Genomic DNA, 22,187 nt, shown 5'->3' with positions numbered 1-22,187 from the left:
AATACGGTGAATTATCGGCTGCGTTTCAGCTGGCGAGAAATAAAGGGAGCCGAATTATGACATCAGGAAGGAAGTGAGCTAGGTCAAGAACATGACGCAACTTCCTGATGAAAGAAAACTCACATCCGACGATAAGCCATCACTTTTCGCCTCGTGAAATGGTGCCGCCGGTTGTTTGATCGCTTTGTGTTTATTATACGGATAAAGAAACGCGGCGTCACGTCAGAAAAGAAATTTCACTTCCATATATATATATATACTGGGTGACAATTTTCTTTTGATATTGAATTCGGGGTGCAATAATATTTATATGAATTACTAGGGGCTTCGAATGTGCTTCGCCCCTGACTTTTTCACGACTAATAAAGCTTTCTCGGCGCGAGTAGGCTGCCAATTATCCAAAACGACGTTAATTGCAATCCGAGAAAGTAATTGTAGGGATAGGCATTTTCCCTCGCTTTATTCAGTAGCTTCAATAACTTCGCTAAGCGACCATTTTCACCCTCGCCTGTATATTTAAGCGCAAATCGTCCGTAATTTCCTTATCCATATTCGTTGGGTACTAAATAATCCGAACGATAAAAAAATAAATGTATTTTCAAAACTGCGATTGCGATTCATCGCGATAATGTCCTGAACAGACAATTCCAATAATCGAACATTTTTATGGTCATTCCTTTCATTCCACTGGTTTCAATCACTTTCTTTTTATAATACTAATTTTTCTCAAACGGAGGTACAAATTTTTATCCATCAGGATGACACGTGAATAACAGCTAAGGAAGGGGGCTTTAAAAAACTAACTTCGTAGCGTTGTCGATGCGTCTTAAAGCCGCCAACATCAAAAAAATGAAAAATTACCCCGTCAGCGTACATATACATATGTATGAAAGACCGTGTCGCTGAAAAATCGTAAAGATATTTCTATTTTCACTTTTGTAATACTTATTTACCTTTGCGTCTTATCGTCGAGTATGATCTGCGTGTAAAATGCGCGCAGAGAAGGAAAAACGGAATTTTCAGCCATTCCACAGAGCGTGGGCGAGTCACGCGTGGAATTCGTAACATGTAATCTAATCTAAAACAATGAAATTATTCCACGCCCGACACGCCGAGTAGTGCCTATCAAATGAATATCTAATTAAACACGAGAATGTTGGGCCTCGGCCTGTGTGACCGAGACCGAGAGTCCAGGCTGACTGGAATAATGTGCATACCTTATACCTACGCGTATAAAGACCTAAAGTGGCATACGACCGAAGCCAGAAATCTACTTATGAATTTATTATACTTATATAACACGGCGATGCAACGATTAACGTTGCGTCGTAACACGTAGTCGTTCTCCAGTCTGATTTCATTTGCATGGTGGGCGGTGTTCTTTCTATTCCGCAAACATTTTTCCACCCCGTCCGTGAGAATTAATTACTATTTAATTTCTGGACGCCGGACGGCTCGATATTATAGTCTTCGAGACGAACTTGAAATCGACCATTAGAAACTCCGATGCGGAACGATTTTAAATATTCTACAGCAGTAATTACGCGATCCAACAATCAGGGAAATATGTTCACACAAATCGCAGGAGAAACTTGAGCGTTGAATAAGCCCTCGCAAAGCTGTAAAAAAACGTCAAATGTAGCCAGATTGAAAAAATCCCTGAATATCTCATTCACACAAATTGACAAAAAAAAAAAAAAAACAAGCGCATTCCTCTGTAACATTTTTGAATCACGTCTACTCGACGCGTGATCTAAGTGCACGGTATCAAGTGCACTAAAGGCACAGGTGCTAGAGGAAGATCAGAGGGGGCGTAAAAAGGCACAAGCATGTTATCCGACATGAATAAATGTTTAGCCAACGTTGCGCGAATCGCACGAGTATCGACGTCCACGTTTCTCCAGTGAATAATTGACGATTCGTGCAAACTGCGGGGGCGTAGATGTTACCTGTATGAATAGATTGCGTGAGTCGATATCGCTGCGAATGGGCAGCTGCTAATATTTCCGATGGGGAAACGCAACCGCCGAATGCTATACCCGTAATGGCACTGGGTCAGTGAGCCAAGGGAATTCGCGGCGTCGAAAGATCGAACAGTGATTGCGAGCCCGCTGAGGCAAAAGCAGCACGCGATTCCATATTCCAATCGGAAATCCAGACTACAATTCCTCCGGAATTTCAGAACCACGCGGAAGACTTTGGTCGATGAGAATTCGCTCGTATCGTTTCTCTGTTTTCCAATATCGAAATGCTTCCTTAACGAGAAATTATTCGTCCGACTTTCTTTAATTCACAGTTCCTTGATCATTTTTTTTTTTTTTTCTTTTTTTTATTCCTTCTTATGTTTTAACAGCTTGAGACGGAGAAAATCATTTTTCTAACCACCCTAAATACCGGAAAAATTAATCAATTGGTTCGGAAGTAATCTAATTGAAAACTTAAACGAATATTCGGTCGAGTTAAAAAATCAAAACTTTTCGTTTATGTTTTGCAATAAAATTTTTCCATCATTTCACTCTGGACGTTTTATTAAATTTTTGGGAAATTCGTCTAGAGCTTCGTGTACGACCTTTACAATTATTTAATGATTCTATTATTGTCAGTCATGTTCAAGTTGTTCGCGTATTGCAGTTTTAGGATTCTATCAATTTGATGCGCACGATTAAAAGTATAACGTAATTTTTTTCCTGACAAATTCCAGGAGAATTGAATGTTTCACGCATGAATTAAAGGTCGCACGTTATGTATGTGAAAATTTGCTATCAACCGGTTGAAGTTCACGAACATTTTCGCTGTTTTGAGTAAAATTCATTTTTTTACGCTCGAATTTTCGACGGATTTTAAATCTATGTACAATAACCCTGATGAATTTGTTTTCTGCCCGAATTATAGGTCAACTCTGTTGTTTTTCGGGGGTTCGTAAAAAATACTAAAATCATGAGAAACGCATGGGAGAGGTTATTTTTGTTTTCTTGCGAAATAAAACTGCCAATATTATGTTATGAAGTGTGAGAATTGGTCGTACAATACTTCCCAACCACGATGACATACCTTACATACATAGGTATTGTACATATATTATACAGGTAGAAAAGCGTTTATAGGATACGTCAAGAATGGAAAAAAATAGCGAGAGGAAAGGAGAACGAGAAGAGGTAGAAGCGAATGAAATTGAAGTAAGAACGGAGGATCGTTTCCTAACGATTTTCCAAATTATAAAATCTTATTCGACGGAGAAATAACTGCGAGACGAACGGGAATAAAGAATGACGCAAGGCAAGTATAAAAAAAAAAGAGTCTTCGTATACCATAAATATGAAGGAAAAAAAATATACGCTGGGCAATAACGCACGGCAAAACGGCAGCTCGCCGTTTACTGTTCAGTAAAATTGTCTTCTCTCTTGAATTTAATACCGTAACCTGCTGTAGTGACGTCATAATATAGATATACATACACGTAATCAGCAGCAGCGTGTGGCGTAGGTGAAGTGATTTGAATAGAGCTCTCTGGTCGCGAGAAAAATAAATCACCTGAACGTGAAGTTTCTGTTCGGACAGAGAGAGAGAGGAAGGGAGGGAGGGAGAGTGACAGTGCGAGACACACAAAAACGAGGAACTTTACGCCTTTTACATTGGGTGTATGAAATACTGACGGGAGTCATAATTGCCTTTGTAAGGTTCAGCTATATGAGTACATGATTTGATTCAAAACACGCTATAAACCGATTTACACTTCTGGAACTTTAAACATATCGCGCCCGTTGATTTGCAGGGCGTATGAAAAGTTTACAACTTTTTTCCTGTCAGGTTGGGTAAAAAGTATTAACTACATCGGGGTTAATAAACGGTTGGAATAATTGCTGTCTTCACGACTTGTAGAAAGATGCATAAAAAAAAAAAAAAAAGTGGCACAATATTCATTTTCCAGCTTATAATATTCCCTTCTTCCACTTTATACCACCTTCAAAAGAACAGCCAAAGTCGTTCTTATCCCGCGATAAGATCACAACAAATCAACACGGTCGCCATACGTGTCTTCGCAGCTGTGACAAAAAGCCGGACCGAAACATTCCGCAAAATTATGTAGATCAAATTTTTCTCTAGGGATTAACTTTGTCAAGGTGAGAATAAATGTCTCAAAAAGTTTGACTCGTGATTTCACGTTGCTACGGGTCTTTGATAATTGTGTATAGAAATACGCACGGTTTTTATTAAAGAAATTCGATGTACAAAGTATTATATAACGGTTTCATCAAATTAAAAAAGACGCAGGTATTTATCGGGGTGAGTGACTTGGGTGAATTTGGAGACAGAGTAAAAGTAAAATGCGGAAAGTATCTCGAAACGGGAATTTACAGAACTAATACCTATTCCCCAGGGAGAATCGCCGACCTTAAACGCGAGCTTACCGAGGTTCCGGGGTTTCGTTGGCGGAAACTGGTTCGGTCGACAAAGTTTCTTCATTGGTTGCCGACAAGGTCATCGATGAACTTCCGACCTTCGACCTGCTCGCCGAATCGTTACGAGACAATCTCTGGGCATTTGAATCGTCAACAGCACTCCTGGACCCTTGATTGAAAAGATTTAAAGTCAAGGATACAGAATCGTTGGAGGCTCGAGAGATTTTAAAATCAGTCGTGGAGGATTTCGAATTTCAGACAAGTGTTACATTTTTTTGCAGCAATGCATGAAAACGACCATTTTTTAAATTCTCAAAAACCGTATTTTCTGTTCCAAATATTTCTAGACCGGATTCATCATAGATAGATTTGAAAAATAAAAGTTTAGAGATTTTTTTGTACATTTTCGACCGCTTAAACAATATTTCAATATCAAAAAAAGTGCTAAAAAAAATGAAAAATATCGGCCCATCATGGGCCTGGTCTTGAAATGTTTCGAATAGAAAATACAATTTTTGAGAAGTTTCTGCGAACGTCAAAAAAGGTGGTTTTCAATATCAATTTGAATATTTATAAATAATTGACCGGTTGAATAAAAAATCTGACAAAATTCAGGATACGTTTGAAAGCTAGGGCAATTGTACAATAAAATTTGACCAAATCAAAAATGGCCAGGGTTAGACTTTGGTCAAGTTCGCATGAAATTCCCCATAAATTATGTTTATACTCGTTAAATCGCGAAATACGATAAATGAGATTTAGACCGGTTGACACAACTGTAACTTAGACGTTTCCGTTTCTTATATACCGGAAGAAACTTTCGTGCGATCGTATCTGAAGGATATAGAAAATCTGCGAACCGTAGAACGCAAACGGAGAAAGAAATATCCGGACGCGAGATAAGAAGCAATCGTGAATTTCGCGTGACTATAGCGGCTACAACATCATTATCAGAAGCCTCGAGCGAAATCTCACAGTCAAAATAACGGCGTTCATTTCGCTACTTTCCCTTTATTATCATCCTTCTTCTTCTTTACGAGCGATTTAAATTTTAGAATATTAAATTGAACAGCGAGCAGTTTATTTTTTTTATTTTTTCATCCACCTTGATAACGTAAGAAGAAAAAATGGGCTTTGTCGTTCACGCCGATTTTATATACCGAAATTTTCTACCGCTTGCATATTTGAATTTATCCAGTAATCCAGTTGAAAATCTTAGCTCAAAATATCGCGCGCAATATCCGAGAGTATAACAATTCAATGTTTCACGCGAAACACTCCATCGTATTAAACACCATATAGATGGAAAAATAAAATTGCATTCATGCGTCATATCGGATAAAAGCCACGAGTTTTGCAACCAACAGAAATCTGCAAGGGTCTTCGAATGACTGTACCGCGGAAAGCATTAAATTTTCCGTACGAACAAAGTCTGCACGATTGATCATAAAAAAAACTACACCTCCCAAACACTACACTTACAAATATGTCCTGCACATAAATCGGCCCGTTGAAAACTTATCGCACAAGAGAAATAGATTCGAAATATATTTTATAATACATTACTAGTTTGAGAAAATTTGTTTTCTTACGCGGAATGAATTCACCGAGCTTTGTAACAACCTCAGTGAAATCCCTGAATTATTATACCAGCGAATTATATGGAAATAATCAAGCCGCATCTTGTCGTCAATAATTTACCTGTCATCATCCTAGAACGCGTTCGGAGATTGTCTTGGAATCCAGCAGGAATTTTGGCAGCGGGGGAAATTTGCATCGACGTATAAGCCGGCGGAACGGCGAGGCTGACCCCACGTGGATACGTACTACTGGAGCTTATTCTGCTGGACATTTGACGTGGCCGGTTCTGTTTGTGAAATTTCTTGTTTCTGGGAAGACCGATTTTCTCCTTAAGAATTTTTCAACGTGTCTCGTACATGCACAGCTAAATTTCCGACACGGAGAATCCTTGGCTGATTATAATTATTATACTTATTGTGCAACTATTGTGAAATACAGTCCAAATATTGACCTGGAAATTTAATTGAATCAACAATAAATGTATCAAAATAATACGTGTGAATGATTCTAGCTGACATAGTTTGGTATGCAAACCAAAAAATAACTGGAAATAAAAAATGACAAAATCGAAATTGTCTACATTCCCCGTTTATACTCTCTGCACAGACCTTTTTCTAATTGGGATTTTTTCGGCATCAGCTGTAATCTTTTTCCGTAAAGGTACGGATGTAGGTGAAAGAAATACTCGGTCGTACCGACGGTAACTCAATTTCTAACCCTTTACAGAGGGCACGTTGAGCCGTCTGACGTCATTATAAATTATCTGTTACGTGCGAGGGTATTTAATTCAAAGCTCTCCGACAATGCGGAGGTAGTTGATGTTGTTTTATAGCGGGAGACAAAGGACAATTCCGATCGAAATGTATAAACCGGCGAATGGGTGATTGCGACAATCGGAATTGAACAATGCGTCGAGTTCGTTCAATCGTTACGTCGAACAGAAAAACCAATTAATTTATACCCCCTCACTGCCCCCCATATTGTAGGTTTATTACGGTTCGAAACTTATATGGAATTGAGGCGACGTCGTAAATTCCTATCGCAGTCCAATTACGTTAATTACGTAATTTCTTGCTGCAGGCGCAATTGAAACTATTAAAGCGATCTCGGACAATTAAAAGAGATACAAAAAAAAAAACCAACGAAATGTTTAATTGGTATGGTAGCAAGCCCAAATGGCAAAGTGGATTTTCACCACGACGAATAGTCATATATCACAACCGATTTACGGTTGAATATCCTGCAGCGAGGGTGGCTTGAATCCAAACCGGCCTCATTATTTACTTATCATGGCGCTCAAGCCTCACTTAGAAAGGTACCAAGCCAGCACACTTTGTCTCTGTCCAAACGTTTTTTATTTTTTTTTCATCTATCATTCAGGGGTTTTAAGACCCCTGAAAAATCCAAACAATTATGGTGTTCGTTGGTTCGTTGGTTAACTGTAGAAACAGGTAATGAATTTGTCGCGTAGTAAGAATTTTCTCAATTAAATTCGTTGTTCGTTTTTTTTGTTTTTATAATTTATGGTGAAACGGCTCAGAATTGAATCCTCATCCTTTACCTAAACGGAGCCAGGCTTTCAACACACTGACGAGTCCCTTGTCCGAGAGTTCGCCGTTAAAATGAAAAGAGATGGAAGAATCTCAATCCGTTTTTCGAGAGCCTCGAGGAACAGCGTCGTTCGATCAATCGAGACTCGTGCTTTTAGTCCTTGAACCCGAGAAAGGCCCTTTACAGCTTGACCTGACAATTTAGTTCGGACGGTCCGAGTATTTCAATTTTGCGCTTCGAGTACAGGATAATCGAATTCACGTGTAGCAGAGATTGCTGGTGATAAATACGTCGTCATGAGACCAGAACGAAAATCCGGCTACTTGTACATTATGCCTGCTGCTCAAGTCAAGCCTCGTTATTTTGCGACAATTTGTCATTCTTCGGGGTGGTAAAAAAAGTCAGGATAAAACATTAAAGGAAGAGCCGCGTAGCCGTGGTGCAACTGGACGTCTGCCAAAACGAAGATTCATCGTCCTGCAGAGCATGGCCTGCTTCGAGATCTACATCCTTATTCCCCCAGGTTCTAAGACTTGGCAGTTTTCTTCAAACTGGACCGCGATACGTCCTGAAAATTATTCCCAAGGCCAACGGCGAGTGCTCATCGTCTTACCTTGCGACGGACTCGCTGATCGTGTACTCAGACTTCTTGGAAAAATTGCACATCCTGACGTCGAGACCGACGATGAGGTTGCAGGAGGTCACCGCCACTTCGAAAGCTTCTCCAGCTGCAACGCAAATGAAAACATCATCCGAATTGTCTCGTTCGTCGTAAATTGTCCCTGCGTCGCGAGGCTGCATCGACTGGAATACCGGAGCCGAACAAGTGAAATCCTGCAATTCCACGCGATTGCCGATCAACTCGTGAAAGCATCCACGTATTTCACGGAACATTTACGATGCTTTAGAACGCAGGATCGTCAATTGTACACGAAATACGCGGACCGACAAACAAACAGCTCCGATTGGCTTGTGTACCTAGATATATATTCCCAAACGTGACGTTCCTTCTAAAACTCGCGGGTTGTTCGACTTTCGCATGGCGTGCAGCTTCTCGTCTCTAATGTCCAGGTTTCTTACCGATCGGTCCAAGCTCGTTGTTCGACAGGTCCAATTCGAGTGTCGGCGATTTTACGTAGCCGGAAGCCAAGCATTCGGCCATGTTTATTCCGCCCTCGGTGGTCAGGCTGCAACCGCTGATGTTCAAACTCTCGAGAGTCTGGTGGCGCAGTATGACTGGACAGAACGAAAGCCCGGTAAAAGTGGTTGAATCGGCCAAGTATTGAAATTTTTCGTCTTACGTGCACAGATATGATTGCCACCAACGTCCGTCAGCGGATTGAGCCGCAGATTAAGCTCCTTCAAAGGCGCGGACGACTCCTGAAGCAGTCCGTGGACGATGCCTTGAGCCCCACGAGCCCCGATGTAGTTGTTCGCCAGGTGAATGATCCTCAGCCGTTTATTTATCGTTAGATATTCACCGACGGCCTGGGCGCCAAGATCGCCGAGTTTGCAGTGCGAGAGATTCATTTCTACGACCTTTGGTGAAAGAAAGTAACTGCGACGGTATCGCTTGAGCGTAATCAGCGGTAAGCGAAGAACGAAGACGGAGGATCGATGATTCCCGGATAACGTTAAACGCGGCATTTAAAACTGCAGGAAAAAAGGCTCTGGGGGTTGAACAGCCGAGATTTTATCACAAATCGAGTATTCGCCGGTATTATATTGAGCGAAACACGCTATCGCGGCGTTATCGCAATCCGCGGCAGTTTGATGACGGTGAAAATAAAATGAACAAAGTTCAGTTTTATTTTTTATTCCCCCGTGGTTTTTTTTCTACATCAAATGGAACAAAGATAACGCGCGTGGTACAGCGGCTGCTGCAGGGAATAAACGAAGCCCAAAATTGGCGGCGTCGACGCGTTTAAAATTCAACCGCAAGCCCGTCGCTTGCATATAATATTGTACCGCAATCGCATTAATGCTAGGATTCGGCCAATTTTCGTGCAGCTTGTTGCAACTTTGCAGACAATTATATTGGGTTAGGTTAGGACGTGCATCCCTAACCATTGCAAGCGCATAGAATCGGCCTTCATTTGATCAGCAAACGCGTATATATACGTATTCCCTTACCGTATTATTGACCGCCATTCCATGAAGCAGAGCCGCAACACGATGGGAGTCGAGATTGCTCCTGGTAAGACTGAATTTGGCCAATCTCACGCTGTTCTTGATACCAGACCCGAGATTCTTGCAGTCCTCGACCGAAAATCTAGAGAGAGAAAGAGATTTACAGAAAAATCTGATCGAGATAGATTCAGCAGCAGCAGCACTCACTTAAAGTCCCTCCAATCGAATCCGTCGTTCATGTAAATCAGTCCGAAGTTGATGGACATTTCTGTGAGATTGGGCAGGCGAGTTATAATTTCATTGAAAGGTATGTGATTCGGGGAATCCTCCTCCTCCGATATGCACTCATCCGCTTTATCCGCCGGCGAGCTGTAAGAGATTTCCTTATCAAAAGCTCGGCCCATTAGCCGGGGGAAGAGCCTTTGTGGAGTGACACGGACCCGGGTAAAAAATCGGACTCACCTGCTCGGTACGAGCGAACGAATTTTCAACATGAATACGTGTTCTTTGCAGAGCTCTATAAACTCGTTGCAGGACTCCTGCTGACCCTTGAAAAAGGTCGCCGGAAGGCTTTCCAGATACTCCGAGAAATGTCGTTCGACGTAGAGACGACGCCACGAGCCGCCATGATCGTCCGGATAGTTGTGCTCCCATCTTGATCGCGATTTGAACGGTGAAAATAATGCGATTCGGAAATTATCCGGACTCGAGGTGGTGAGAACGCGTACGAGTGAACGATCGAAGAGTTGGATTAATTTTAGAAATTCACATTCTCGACAACCAATTATTCAATTCGATTCGGTCTGTTTTACCGATATTTCTTCTACTCGGTGGTAGGCAACCCAACATATACTCCGTCGTTTATTTTGAATCACCCTATACATACCCGCTTGAACTATTCCCAAAGACAGCCGCCATGTATCCCATATCTACCTGTCACTGGCCGCACGTTTCCAGAAGACCTCGTCAGGTATCCACTTGATCGTCAGCTCGAAGGGAAGATTCGTCGGCAGGAGTTCTAAGAGCAGGTCCCGATCAACGGGGGTCGGCAACTCGTCAAGGATAGGGTTGTCCTGCCAATGCTCAACGAGGACGTGCATCGCAAGGACCTTAAGTTCAGGCACAATGTTCGCGTCCCAGTTCACATCCTCCGGCCTGAGAGTCCGCTCTTGTTCGTTCGGTAGCTGAATCGTTTGCTGTGAACATCTGCGGCGGGGTCAACTGAACATCAACGAATGAATTATTTCCAACGACGATTGGAAACGGGTCGCTAATTTCGAACGGAAACCGGAACGGAACGCCCTGCCATGCGGCATTATTTCGCGCGGCTAATTAATCATCCGTCTCTACGTTCTACGCCGCGTTATTTGACTTCCGGTTGACTCGCCGTAGACGCCCCCCCCCCCCCACCCTCCCTCTTCTGGTCGAGGGCTCTTCCTTTTTCATTTTCTCCGTACTCCGGCCAGCAGCTGATTACCTACGGAAGCTAGTTCGTCGGCGTTTTTAGCTAGGCAAGTATACTTCAAAGAACGTACTGGCGGAGTGCGCGCGAGAAGAGCCGTGGCGAAAGAGAGGAGCGCCGCATTAAAATGTATATTACTCTAAGAATTCGTCATCGTCGCGCCGTCTCTGCGTTTTTTTTTTTTTTTTCTTTTTCTTACTCCCGCTCTCTCCTTCTCTCTCTTTTTCTGAGACTCTAACCTCGGATTAAAGGATTAATTTCCGAAGTTTAAATACCACCGAGGTATACGTAAGTCGCTTACCTGTAAGTTTCAAACACGTTCCTCGAGATTGTGTAGGGTATCCTCATCGTTTTGAATTTCAATCGCAATGCGTAGACTGCGTCAACGTGTCACCGAGTCAAAAGGCAGCCGTGTTGTTGCGGAGCTTTTTTATCTGCAGTAAGTGAAAAGAAAATGAAAGAAAGGACATTAGACGACTATCGAATATCCCGCCACATTTTATTCCCCCATCCGCCGCTGTATTCAGATTCATCCCCGTTTTACGACGAAAGCAGAACACGTCAAAGACAGGAATATTTTCACCGCGGGCCAATAGGCCGATCGGAAAACAGCGGATGAATAACAAATGGTTTGTTAGACACGAAACGACGTTTCATTCAAGCCCGTTGTATGCGCTGTGAATGGCGGGTGAAAGCAATTAGCCAATTAGAGAGTATTAATTGTACATATCCGTTGGGTGTTTGACGTTTTAATTGATTAAAGAACGTCAATACATCGGTGTATATATATTCGCGTTCAACGTATCGATAAAAAGGCGAAGGCATCGGCACACTTTGAATTGTACGATCGTGAAAACTACCCCCTTCACGTAATAACGATCGATTTTTTCTATTATCTTCCAGGAGTGTCCCGAAGGAGTGGTCCACGAGGACTCGTTCAAGGACATATACGCCAAGTTTTTCCCGCACGGCAGTGAGTTTTTCAATTGCATTAAAGAAAAGCCCTCCTGTAATAACCCAATCGGTTAACGGAGTGTGATTAATCGAATTACAGACTCGAGCCTCTACGCCCACTACGTCTTCAAGGCCTTCGACGTGAATTGCAACGGAGCCATCAGCTTCAGGGTAATTAAAAATTTTAATTAGACAAACCGACCCCCCGTCCTACCAATTAGCAACAGTACACGCAGCGGCGAACCGGGAAGGAAAAACGAGGAAATAAATTACGGATAGAGGCACCTCGAGTCATCGGTGTGTGTAACCTGTAAACATCAGATGTCACGAATGCGCGATAAACGTGACGTGTATCTGTTTGCCTGCTGCTGATCGATTAACCATGTTACATGTTTACATCGACGCCTGTAAGCTTCCTGCACGTGAAAGCTCACCGACTGGACAGCTTGTCTTATCACTAGCTATTACAGCCGTTACGTATCACCTAGTCGGAAGGACTTCCGCCCGTCCGGAACCCGAGATTCCGTTTAGGTAACGAGTTTAGGCTAAACGAAGGTACCCGCAAGGATCGGGACTCCGAATCCCTCGCAGGATTTCAGAGAAAGAATAATACAAATTGTCTCTTTGGATAGGTTGGGGACTTTCGGTGGCTCAGAAACTGAGCCCAGCTGTCGGTTATCGAATCCTGCGAAACTCAATCCGCGGAAGATTGAAGACTCGGCAAGAATTATAAACGCGGAATTGAGAATCTCTGCAGCACCGTCTCTTCCTCCTCCCTCTGTTCATCCTCTCGAGATTTATTTCCCCTAGAATTAATATACCGTAGCAGCTAATCCCCCTTCCCACTTTCGATAAGGAAATCGATATTCACCTGGCTCGCACGTTGGACACTTATATCTCCTAGCAGCGGTAATCATGCAGGTATATCGGCGGGAGACGTGCGATCAGCCACTTTAAACCCTAATTTAGATCCCCGCTGGTTTGAATTTCCCTGATGCCGTTTTATTATCGCTGCTGCAGCGCTCGAGTGTGTCACTCAGCCGTCTCAACATTGGTTCGGAAGGATCCGGAGTAGGTGTAAACCAAAAATTTTCAACCGCCGTGTCGAATGAAAATTGTCAAATTTCTAAATTAAAAAAAAAAAAAAAAATGGAAGACGGCTTCTTTTCTCTCACTCCGAATAATCGAGCTCAATAATCTAGCGTCCGACGCGATTATCCAAATTATTACAAATGCGAACCGCAGCCACGTCCCGAGTCGCTTTGTAACGTCGATCCTCCGGCATCACCGTAAGTTCGATAATTGCAGGACCTCTTGGTCACTCTGTCGACCCTCCTGAGGGGCAGCATATACGAGAAGCTGAGGTGGAGCTTCAAGCTGTACGACATAAACGGCGACGGGTGCATCACGAGGGGAGAACTTGGCGAGGTTGTAACGGCGGTTCACGAACTTATGGGAAGACGGCATCAAGTCGACGAGGAACGAGCTGCCCGCGAACAACTCGACAGAGTATTTAGAAAGCTCGATCTGAATCAGGACGGCGTCATCACGATCGAGGAATTCATCGAGAGCTGCCTTAAAGTAAATATTATCATTGTTGTACTAATATTTATTTTATTTTTTGTTTATATCATTTTTTCAAACACGCGTACAGAGTGATCGCACAGGTCTGCAACCAAAGAAACTGCACAGGTATTTTGTTATACCGTTTATTGTGGATTCTCATTCACCGAAACCGGAAAAAATACCGACTCAAAAAGTTCCATCGCGTCAAGTTTTTGCTTCAGCTCGTGTTTGTAGTTTCATTTGGAGTGAAACTCCCGTTTCATTCGAAATCTGGTATCTTATTCTTGATTATAAAAATCCTATGCGAAAGTGGTTTCTTACTTCCATTCGACATGTATTAAAATGAGACTCAAGAATAGATACAAACAGGGAATCAGAAAATGGAAAGCGGAAGCGTGTTCGGAGAAGTATAAAAGAGAAGGAGAAAAGGTTTCATAAGCGAAAAGAATGAACGCGGAACGTTAAATACATATCATGAAGAAATTGTTTGTTCAATTTTATAAGAAATATTGTTTGTGTCATTGTAATGAAATTTTCATTTCATCTTTTCATTATAGGTATGCTTTTTTTCATGCCAACCCCTTGTATTTGGCGAGAATACTGTACGCGATGAAAAGAAATGGAAGTCATTTTTGGATTCAACACACTCGAAAACTTTATATGTACCAAAAACATGCCACGCATCTATAAAAAAAATGTTTTTTGCAGACTTGTGTTGTCTATCAACAGAACAGTCCGTCGTCTGCTATGGGTGTAGTAATGCGCATGCACTACAATCCGAGAAAAGTTATTTGCCAGGGCAACCAACCGTCACGAAAGTAGCCTAAAAATTATTAAAGATTCACACATCGCGGCGACCTGTAATCTGAATTTATGACCGTTGGTCACCCTGACAAACAACTCTCGAACATTCTGTCGATAGATAATCACTCTGTATATCTTTCATGTAATCGACTCGCCTGAAAATATTAAACTTTGTATCCTAATGTGTAATATTTCAAACGAAATTCATGAAAACTGAACAAAGATTTCACATTTCAGGATTTTCAGTAGTTTTAAATATTCTTTCTCCCTAAAATGTATACATAATTTCAGTGTTTTAATTATTCAAAGATACCTTGACGTTTACTTCTCATCTTTAACGCGCACTCTTAAGAAGATTTATAAAATTTCATTGCGATCATTTTTCACCCAAAATCATTCGAATCGTCTGTAAACCGGCGATCGATAATTTGTCATTTGATATTTAAAGGAAAGAAAAAAACATGTTTGGCAATTATCTTTCAAGGACGAAGTGATCACGCGATCCTTGGCGATGTTCGACTGCGAGCTTTGATCTCCGGCTTCCCCCGTCGCCGCGACGCCCCCGACGCCCCCGACGCCCCCGACGCCCGTAACGCCGCCATCGACGACGCCATCCCAATCGCCGGCACCATCGCCGCCACGTTATTCCCTTCTGCCCCCGATCCCGCCGCTACCGCCGCCGCCGCCTCCGGGTTACACAGCCCAGGATCACGAACTTTACCTGCTCCTTGCAGCTCACTGGTGGGACCAACAGGATACGCCGTTATTTTGTTAGGAGTTCGACCCGGATCGCAACGTTCGTAGATACACGTATAACTCACCGTCTAGGTGATAAGAAATTTGCAAATAAGTTGAAAAAAAATAAAAAAAAAATAACGTCAAAGGACACGCAGAACTGAAAACGAGGTGTGCGAAATTGTGTGAAAAAACAGAATATATATTGGGAAAGAATATATTGTGGAACGATACGTTATACGTGCGCGGTGAAATTTTATAAAGACAACTGTAATTGCAGGTAAAACGGAGATTTTTAATTGACACGTGTACGATAACGATTCGCGATTTAAGATTGCACTGGTATTATCACACCAGTCACACCCGCTTAATTTTCGCGCATCGTCGTTTGATACAAAAATAAAATATGTAATAAATCGATACGATATAAGATCGATACTGTACGATACGTTATACAGATATCGGTAAATCATGTTTACTACAATGCCGTGATACGGGGAAAAAAAACCTTGATGTGCAAAAACGCAGATATTTTTGCGCGGTCGATGATTGTGTCATGTACCTCGTTCGATTAGTCAAGATAATATTATATGCATACGATTGGCTGTAGACGTTATGTTATCTGGATGAATAGATGATGTGCATTCGTATAATTACTAAGGAATAACAAGACTATGAATAAAGAAAATTACATATAAATTCTATCGACATACATACATATATATATACATATGTAATATATATATACATGTATGTATAAAATATGTAAATACGGTAATTCCTGTCTTAGTGAGAAATTGAGTGAAGAGTATGAAGGGTCGTAACGTTACCAACACGACTCGTCGTACATTATTGAAATTGTAATTAGAATCCTTTTCCAGTATTCGAAATAAAAAAAGAAAAAAAAAATTATATATTCACACCTAATTTAAAAGAACAGTAATCGTACGCTTGCGACCTGCACATACGATACAGGCAACATACTTTTTGAATCATAGAAATAACATTTAAATCATTTGCGATATATTGACATATTTATCTGCTCCTTGGAAATTGTCGCGACTCTATGACGTGTATATATATATATATATATATATCACTCCCTTCTGAACCTGAATCTGAAAGGAGTGATAATTTATCGGTAAAAAATCAATTACACTGCAGGCACGCGTATAAATTTATCGCGCGTGCGAATTATTAAGAAGAATTATCTGTCGCGGTCCCGCGGCTGCAGCAACGGGTGTCAACGGGACATTCTATCGATTCGTATTTCCCCTCCGGCATGTACAAGGCATACGCGGTACGTACATAGCTACATCCATCATGCATCGTTGCGCTCTACGGAGTGTCGTCGACGTAGACATTACGCATACCTTAATACAGAAGTCACGTAAGATCGACAAGGAAGTATAACAAAGCTCCATCGCATATGTACACACACGCCGTATTCAAACAAGCAAGCAATATATTTGTACGATATATACCATGTTGTATAAAAATGTAGATTTTATCATAGCAAGTCGTTATTATTGGTATTACTGTTATTGTTATTTTTATTATTAACCAGACACAGAATACTGTCATACCAAAAACCAATATTTATGATTTCGGATTGTTGAAGACTTTCTACACGGTGTGCCTAACACCTCGTGTATAAAGCTCCGAGCGATGATCTGGTGCAAGTTGCACAATTTTTAATTTCAAGCAAGCGCGAGACTGTTCAGAGTTTTTCTTTTTTGTTTTTTAATTTTAATTTTTTTTTTTTTTTTCCTCTTCTTTCTCAATCAATCGATTTGAATCGAGCAATGTGAACGAAATTTGGGCTGATTTTTTGCGATCCTGATATGTATCAGACTTGTAAAATATAGTCGAATATTTTTTTTTTCTTACCAATGCACGTTGTTATGTTGTTTTTCGCGTCGATCCTCATTTTAAACTCGAAATATCGTGTACGTTAATTCGTGAAGCAAGGAAAGCGAATATGAAGCTTGGATTAACGACACATTATACAATATCTATACAACGGTGAATAAGATCGGCATATAGGAATAAATCGAAGAATATGTGTAGGTGTATATACAGTAACAGTTAATATGTGTATGTAAATTTGCACTGCTTAGTAACGCCGACACGTGGAAAGATAACGAGTTGTTCGACGTGAGTTCGGACAACGAAGAGAACCTGAATCGAATCTCGGGGAAAAAATATAAAAATATACGCATACGCGACATTGTATATGTATATTATACGCGGCTGTGAATTTAAGATCGTCCACACTCGACAAGAGACGTTTCAACATAATGCATGTACAGGAAACGAATAAGTATTTCATCCAAGGTGTACGGACGGTACACGACATACTGCATTACGATATGGTAAGAAATTACATGAATAAACGTGACAAAAAAAACACACACACACACACACACAATGAAAAGAAGATACCGAAGACAAAGCATGAAAAATAAAAATACAAAAACTCTTCCAAGTGCAACGCTGCGCTTATTGTATACATAGTGCAGTTCAATTATCCTATGTATGAATTATTATAATCATCATTAGGTATTATATTATTTATCACCGATATAGTCATTAAGAAATTGTAAGAAAATCGACTACGGAAATGAAGTAAAAACGACAAAAACTAATAATAATAAAAACAATAATAATAATAAAATAAATAAATAAATAACAAGATACGAATAAAAGTTTCGTAGAATTTTGAAAGTCACTATCGGATTTTAGATCAGTCTCTATTTAGTAAAGTATCCTAATACGTACATAGATATCTCCGTGTAAAGGAAAAACATGATAAGAAATGTGATTAAAAATTAAAAAAAGTCACATTCGATGGGTACAACAAAATTGTGTACATTAATCGTCGAAAATTAACGGGATAGTGTGTAATAAATACAATTTTGTATATAAATTGGTTGGTACTCGTACGATGATACACACATATGTATAGAAGTATATTCAGATAACGGATAAATTACGCAGCAATTTTGTGAATAGAAAATAATAAGGTAAAAAATGCGCATCGACATCAAACATTCGTAATGCAAGAAAATAAGGTAAATTGAAAACACACGTCAAGTGTGAATTGGTTGAATCGCTGACGCTGACGAAAGAATAGATCGAATTTAGAAGATTCGGTCCATCGTCGTCACTGCGCGTGTCCAACAACGCGATTTTACAAACGACCATTAATATCCCACAGGGAGGATACGAGGCTTGCAAGGTATGTCCGAATGGAATAATGCCAAGACAGGGATAAAACGGCCCATTCTGCAGCAGAGTCGTTACTATTTGTCAAAATACCGATAGACTTACCGCAGTCTCGGACCCATAGACGATGGTGATCCAATTTCGTTCTACGACTGGACGGGAGCGTCGGGCACACACTCGGGACGTAAAATTTGGGCAGTCTATTTACCCCTGTGAGAAAAATATAGAAACGAACGATATGAGGAACTAGGTTGAGATTAAAGTTGGAAAGCTCTTAGGACCGACGCCATGCTCAATTTTGTTCTTTTTCTTATGCAGAGACAATTTTACGTTTGTACAATTTTTTATCCTTTAATAATTCCACTTCATTTTACCCCGAAGGAAATCTTTGACGCGAAGTTCATGAAGTAAAGTTACACATGTACGCTAGTATCGCACGAGTTTGAAGTCAGAGTAAGGTGAAAGTAACGAAACGTGGAGATAAAAATTACTGTTTCACATCTTCGAAATATACCATTGAAAGAATTGAGTTTGCAAAATATACAATGGGTATAATATTGGTTTAATATTGTAAGCGTTATATTACGGTTTAATTATTTTCAGACAATTCTAAACTCGCGAAATACCGAGTTTTTCGATAAAATGTATCGTTGTAATACAAGAACGAACAATAACGTTACGAACTTCAACTTCACTGCGTATAGTATACTTGAAAAACAAACATGGCGTTCGAAATAATTGCTTTCACATCATTGCGCACAATTGACGGTGATCTAGATCCGGAGATTTGGGAGGGATTCAAGAATTCCATTTAATAGCCTGCGGCAAGGTTGCACGAAATGCGCCATTCGAGAAAAACACTTGAACATTTTTTTCCCTCTTTTGTTTCTTTCTTTTGTCCAAATATGAATATTGTTCGAAGCGAATGCAGCCTGATTTTCCGGTAGCTTTTATGGGCGCTTTACTTCACAGAGCTTTATTTTCGCAATTACCAAGACTATACGGACCGTTTGCTGCAAGCAGACAGTCGAGCGGTAATTCGTGGATTTTCCAGCGCGTTCTGTTCCGTCCTCGTTCCTTCTGGATCCCCTGGATCCTTCTACCGCAGGCTCCGCTCTGTAATCCTCGAGATCGTTTTCAACGAGACAACTAGACAGGAAATAGTCGTCAAGGGAAAGAGTCCCCGAGCTGTATATTTTCACCGTTTACGTCGTTGCTGGGTAACGAATTGATGCGATGCCACATCACCTGCGTAACAACTCCCCGCGCATATTCGATAAGGAAGGTGTAGAAGATCGTGCATAACGGAACAATAAAAGTTACGTGAAAATTATATAAAGAAAATCCCCGTCACCGACTTATTGGTCGTAAAATCATATTGGTTTTCTTGACCGAAAAAAAAAAAAAAAATAATAATAATAATAATTTATAATACACGATACACAAAGAATTAAAATGCAAAGTACCTATTACTGTAATAATATTGAGAGTCAAAAAAGTTTTACACGCGATTAATTACGTACGTACAGGTAATTGATAATTAATTGATTTTTCAACCTTAAATATAAATTAATTTTCACACAGCTGACCAATTCGAAGTACCTATACGAATTTACTAACATCTAAGCCGAATACAAAGTAATTCCGAAATTTAAATAAAAGTTGAAAAACAAAACATACGCATACAACAATTAATCACAGCCTTGAACGCTTTTCTGATATATCTATGAAATAATTCATTACTTTCACAACTAAGTATAACAAGCGCCGTTTTTGAAAGAGCTTTTTTCATTTAACACGAGAGATATTTTGTACATTTTTTTTTTTTCACTTCTTCATTCTGAAAGACGAATCGGAAGCGTGCGATTATTATATCCACACAGGATATGCCTACACGGTAACTTCATCTCTTCGTAAAGATGAAAAACTTTTTTCTCCGTACAAAGGAAAAAAAATATTGTAAAGCAACAAAGTTTTACAAAATGGCAAAGGACTATATAATTTTCAACTTTTGACTACAAAACTTTTCAAGTATTTACACAGCTGGTGACAAGACAGGCATATACATCGCATAACTATAATCTATGGCCAAGGACTTTCCAAGATTTTCGTCCTCTACTAATATTCAAGTATTATTATGAAAATTTGAACAATCGCCTTTCAAATGTTTACCTGTATATGTATCTAATTGTAAGCCTTCGCAGATTATACGTTGTTCATTAGATGAGTGCAGGTATTCGAGTTGATAAAATTAACCAACTATAAAGAAAAAAAACTTCGAGATTGACGTTACAATTTTTATTGCATTATTTTTAAATGGCAAATTTGTGAAACAAAAAAATATGAATAAACGTTGTAATTTTCCTACACTCGTTATTCGTCCCACCAAAATGTTTCAACTTGTGACTTTTCAACTTTATTTTGAAAGAGCGATAATTGATTTGTTGATTTTATACGTGTTCTTCGTTTCGGGGATATTGAGCAATTATCTAAAATAGAAACTTATATTTTTTTACTAAATATTGTTGCTATACATATAATGATCAAACTATAAATCTTATGTCCTCGTAAAATTAACGTGAAACTATTTCGTTAAAAGTGTTGAATTATGAATTTTAAAAGAAGTTGAAATAAATCTATTATAATAACGATAATAATGATAATAGTAATTTATCCAGAATACCGTTGATCTGCAATATGGAGTACAAATGAAAATGCTCGCGTAAAAAAGTGTGTGTATCACAAAAATTTTATGAATATTTTCACTGCGAACATTTTTCAACTATTTCACACCAAGATTTTCAATACACTAATGTATTTACAATATAATCCAATGAAAGTCTACACGATCTCGATTGCCTTAATATATGATTTAATCAATTTAATTTTCTGTTCACCGTTCAGCTCCGATATCAATTTCAAATCGCGTATTGATACTATTGCTATACAGATTAGTAGATTTGAAGGTATAAAGCTGCGGCTAATAATCTAGCCAAGCTGAGCCCTAGTCAATTTACTAAAATTAGTTTACGTAAGATAAAAATAAAGTTGTATGACTGTAATCAAAATTGTATTAAACATAATAGACAAGTATAAAAACTCATAGTTTGATCACTATACGATGAGTAAAGTCATATTATAAAATGACTAAAATTTAGTTATGTACTTCGCACAGCACCTATTTGCTGTAACGTACTGCCATCTCCATGTAAATACCATGTATTATATAGAAACGTACTGTTTACCTATAAATAATACTAGCAATATAACTGTATCAAAATTATAGGTGATCGTCCTCATTATCTGAAATATTTCCCTATAGCTCAATGATTATCGTTGATAAGAAATGAAATTTAGAGAGAGAGAGAGGGAGAGAGAGATGAAGGAAAACAACAACAACAACTGCGAAGCGTGTTTATATATTATTGATTAATTAATATGATGCATTTGACGCAAAAAAAAATATATAAAAAATAATTAAAAAAAAAACCTCATCAAACTGATTATGAATTTCATAAAAACTGTCTAGGAAAGTTAAATTTTCGAATACAAGAACTTCTACAACGACCAAGAAATGGACGTTTGAGACTCGCAGTAGGTGAAGTAAAGTATAATAGTAGTCAGACATGTTTCGCTCCTTGTTTTCAACCCGTTGTCGCGTTAAAATATTATCTGCGGACTTAACAGGATACGTATCACTGATATCTAGGCACAGGAATTCGATCGAGTTCCTAAAAACGATCACCACGATGTTCCCGTTAAAAGTGTATAGGTTA

At 39.7% G+C, this 22,187-nt stretch overlaps 2 protein-coding genes across 7 annotated transcripts in view; one reads left to right on the top strand and one right to left on the bottom strand.

Moving 5' to 3' along the window:
* LOC124308150 (Kv channel-interacting protein 4) overlaps positions 1 to 17,597 on the top strand; it is a 50,650-nt gene extending 33,053 nt beyond the window's left edge. The window contains exons 2-5 of the mRNA XM_046770555.1: positions 12,028 to 12,097; positions 12,179 to 12,249; positions 13,387 to 13,659; positions 14,933 to 17,597. Coding sequence (XP_046626511.1) covers positions 12,028 to 12,097; positions 12,179 to 12,249; positions 13,387 to 13,659; positions 14,933 to 14,980 — 462 coding nt within the window. The 3' untranslated portion in view covers positions 14,981 to 17,597. The remainder of the gene's footprint in view (positions 1 to 12,027; positions 12,098 to 12,178; positions 12,250 to 13,386; positions 13,660 to 14,932) is intronic.
* The window catches only part of LOC124308139 (dynein regulatory complex subunit 5-like), a 57,429-nt gene extending 37,870 nt beyond the window's left edge, over positions 1 to 19,559 (bottom strand). For 2 of the 6 annotated variants that reach the window (XM_046770536.1, XM_046770534.1), the window contains exons 1-12: positions 19,419 to 19,559; positions 18,517 to 18,621; positions 11,426 to 11,558; positions 10,596 to 10,868; positions 10,125 to 10,316; positions 9,870 to 10,031; positions 9,666 to 9,804; positions 8,834 to 9,071; positions 8,613 to 8,768; positions 8,146 to 8,260; positions 6,102 to 6,289; positions 4,410 to 4,569 (exon numbers count right to left, since the gene is read on the bottom strand). In XM_046770536.1, the coding sequence (XP_046626492.1) occupies positions 4,410 to 4,569; positions 6,102 to 6,289; positions 8,146 to 8,260; positions 8,613 to 8,768; positions 8,834 to 9,071; positions 9,666 to 9,804; positions 9,870 to 10,031; positions 10,125 to 10,316; positions 10,596 to 10,868; positions 11,426 to 11,472 (1,670 nt within the window). In that variant the 5' untranslated portion in view covers positions 11,473 to 11,558; positions 18,517 to 18,621; positions 19,419 to 19,559. Of the gene's footprint in view, positions 1 to 4,409; positions 4,570 to 6,101; positions 6,290 to 8,145; positions 8,261 to 8,612; positions 8,769 to 8,833; positions 9,072 to 9,665; positions 9,805 to 9,869; positions 10,046 to 10,124; positions 10,528 to 10,595; positions 10,884 to 11,425; positions 11,559 to 18,516; positions 18,622 to 19,418 lie in introns of those variants that run through there. The other 4 variants (XM_046770538.1, XM_046770535.1, XM_046770539.1 and 1 more) reach the window with 4 other exon arrangements.
* Between the last annotated feature and the right edge of the window lie 2,628 nt (positions 19,560 to 22,187).

This window comes from Neodiprion virginianus, chromosome 6 (assembly GCF_021901495.1).
Source record: "Neodiprion virginianus isolate iyNeoVirg1 chromosome 6, iyNeoVirg1.1, whole genome shotgun sequence".
In the NCBI taxonomy this organism is placed as follows: domain Eukaryota; kingdom Metazoa; phylum Arthropoda; class Insecta; order Hymenoptera; family Diprionidae; genus Neodiprion; species Neodiprion virginianus.
This window is presented reverse-complemented; position numbering and strand designations above follow the sequence as displayed.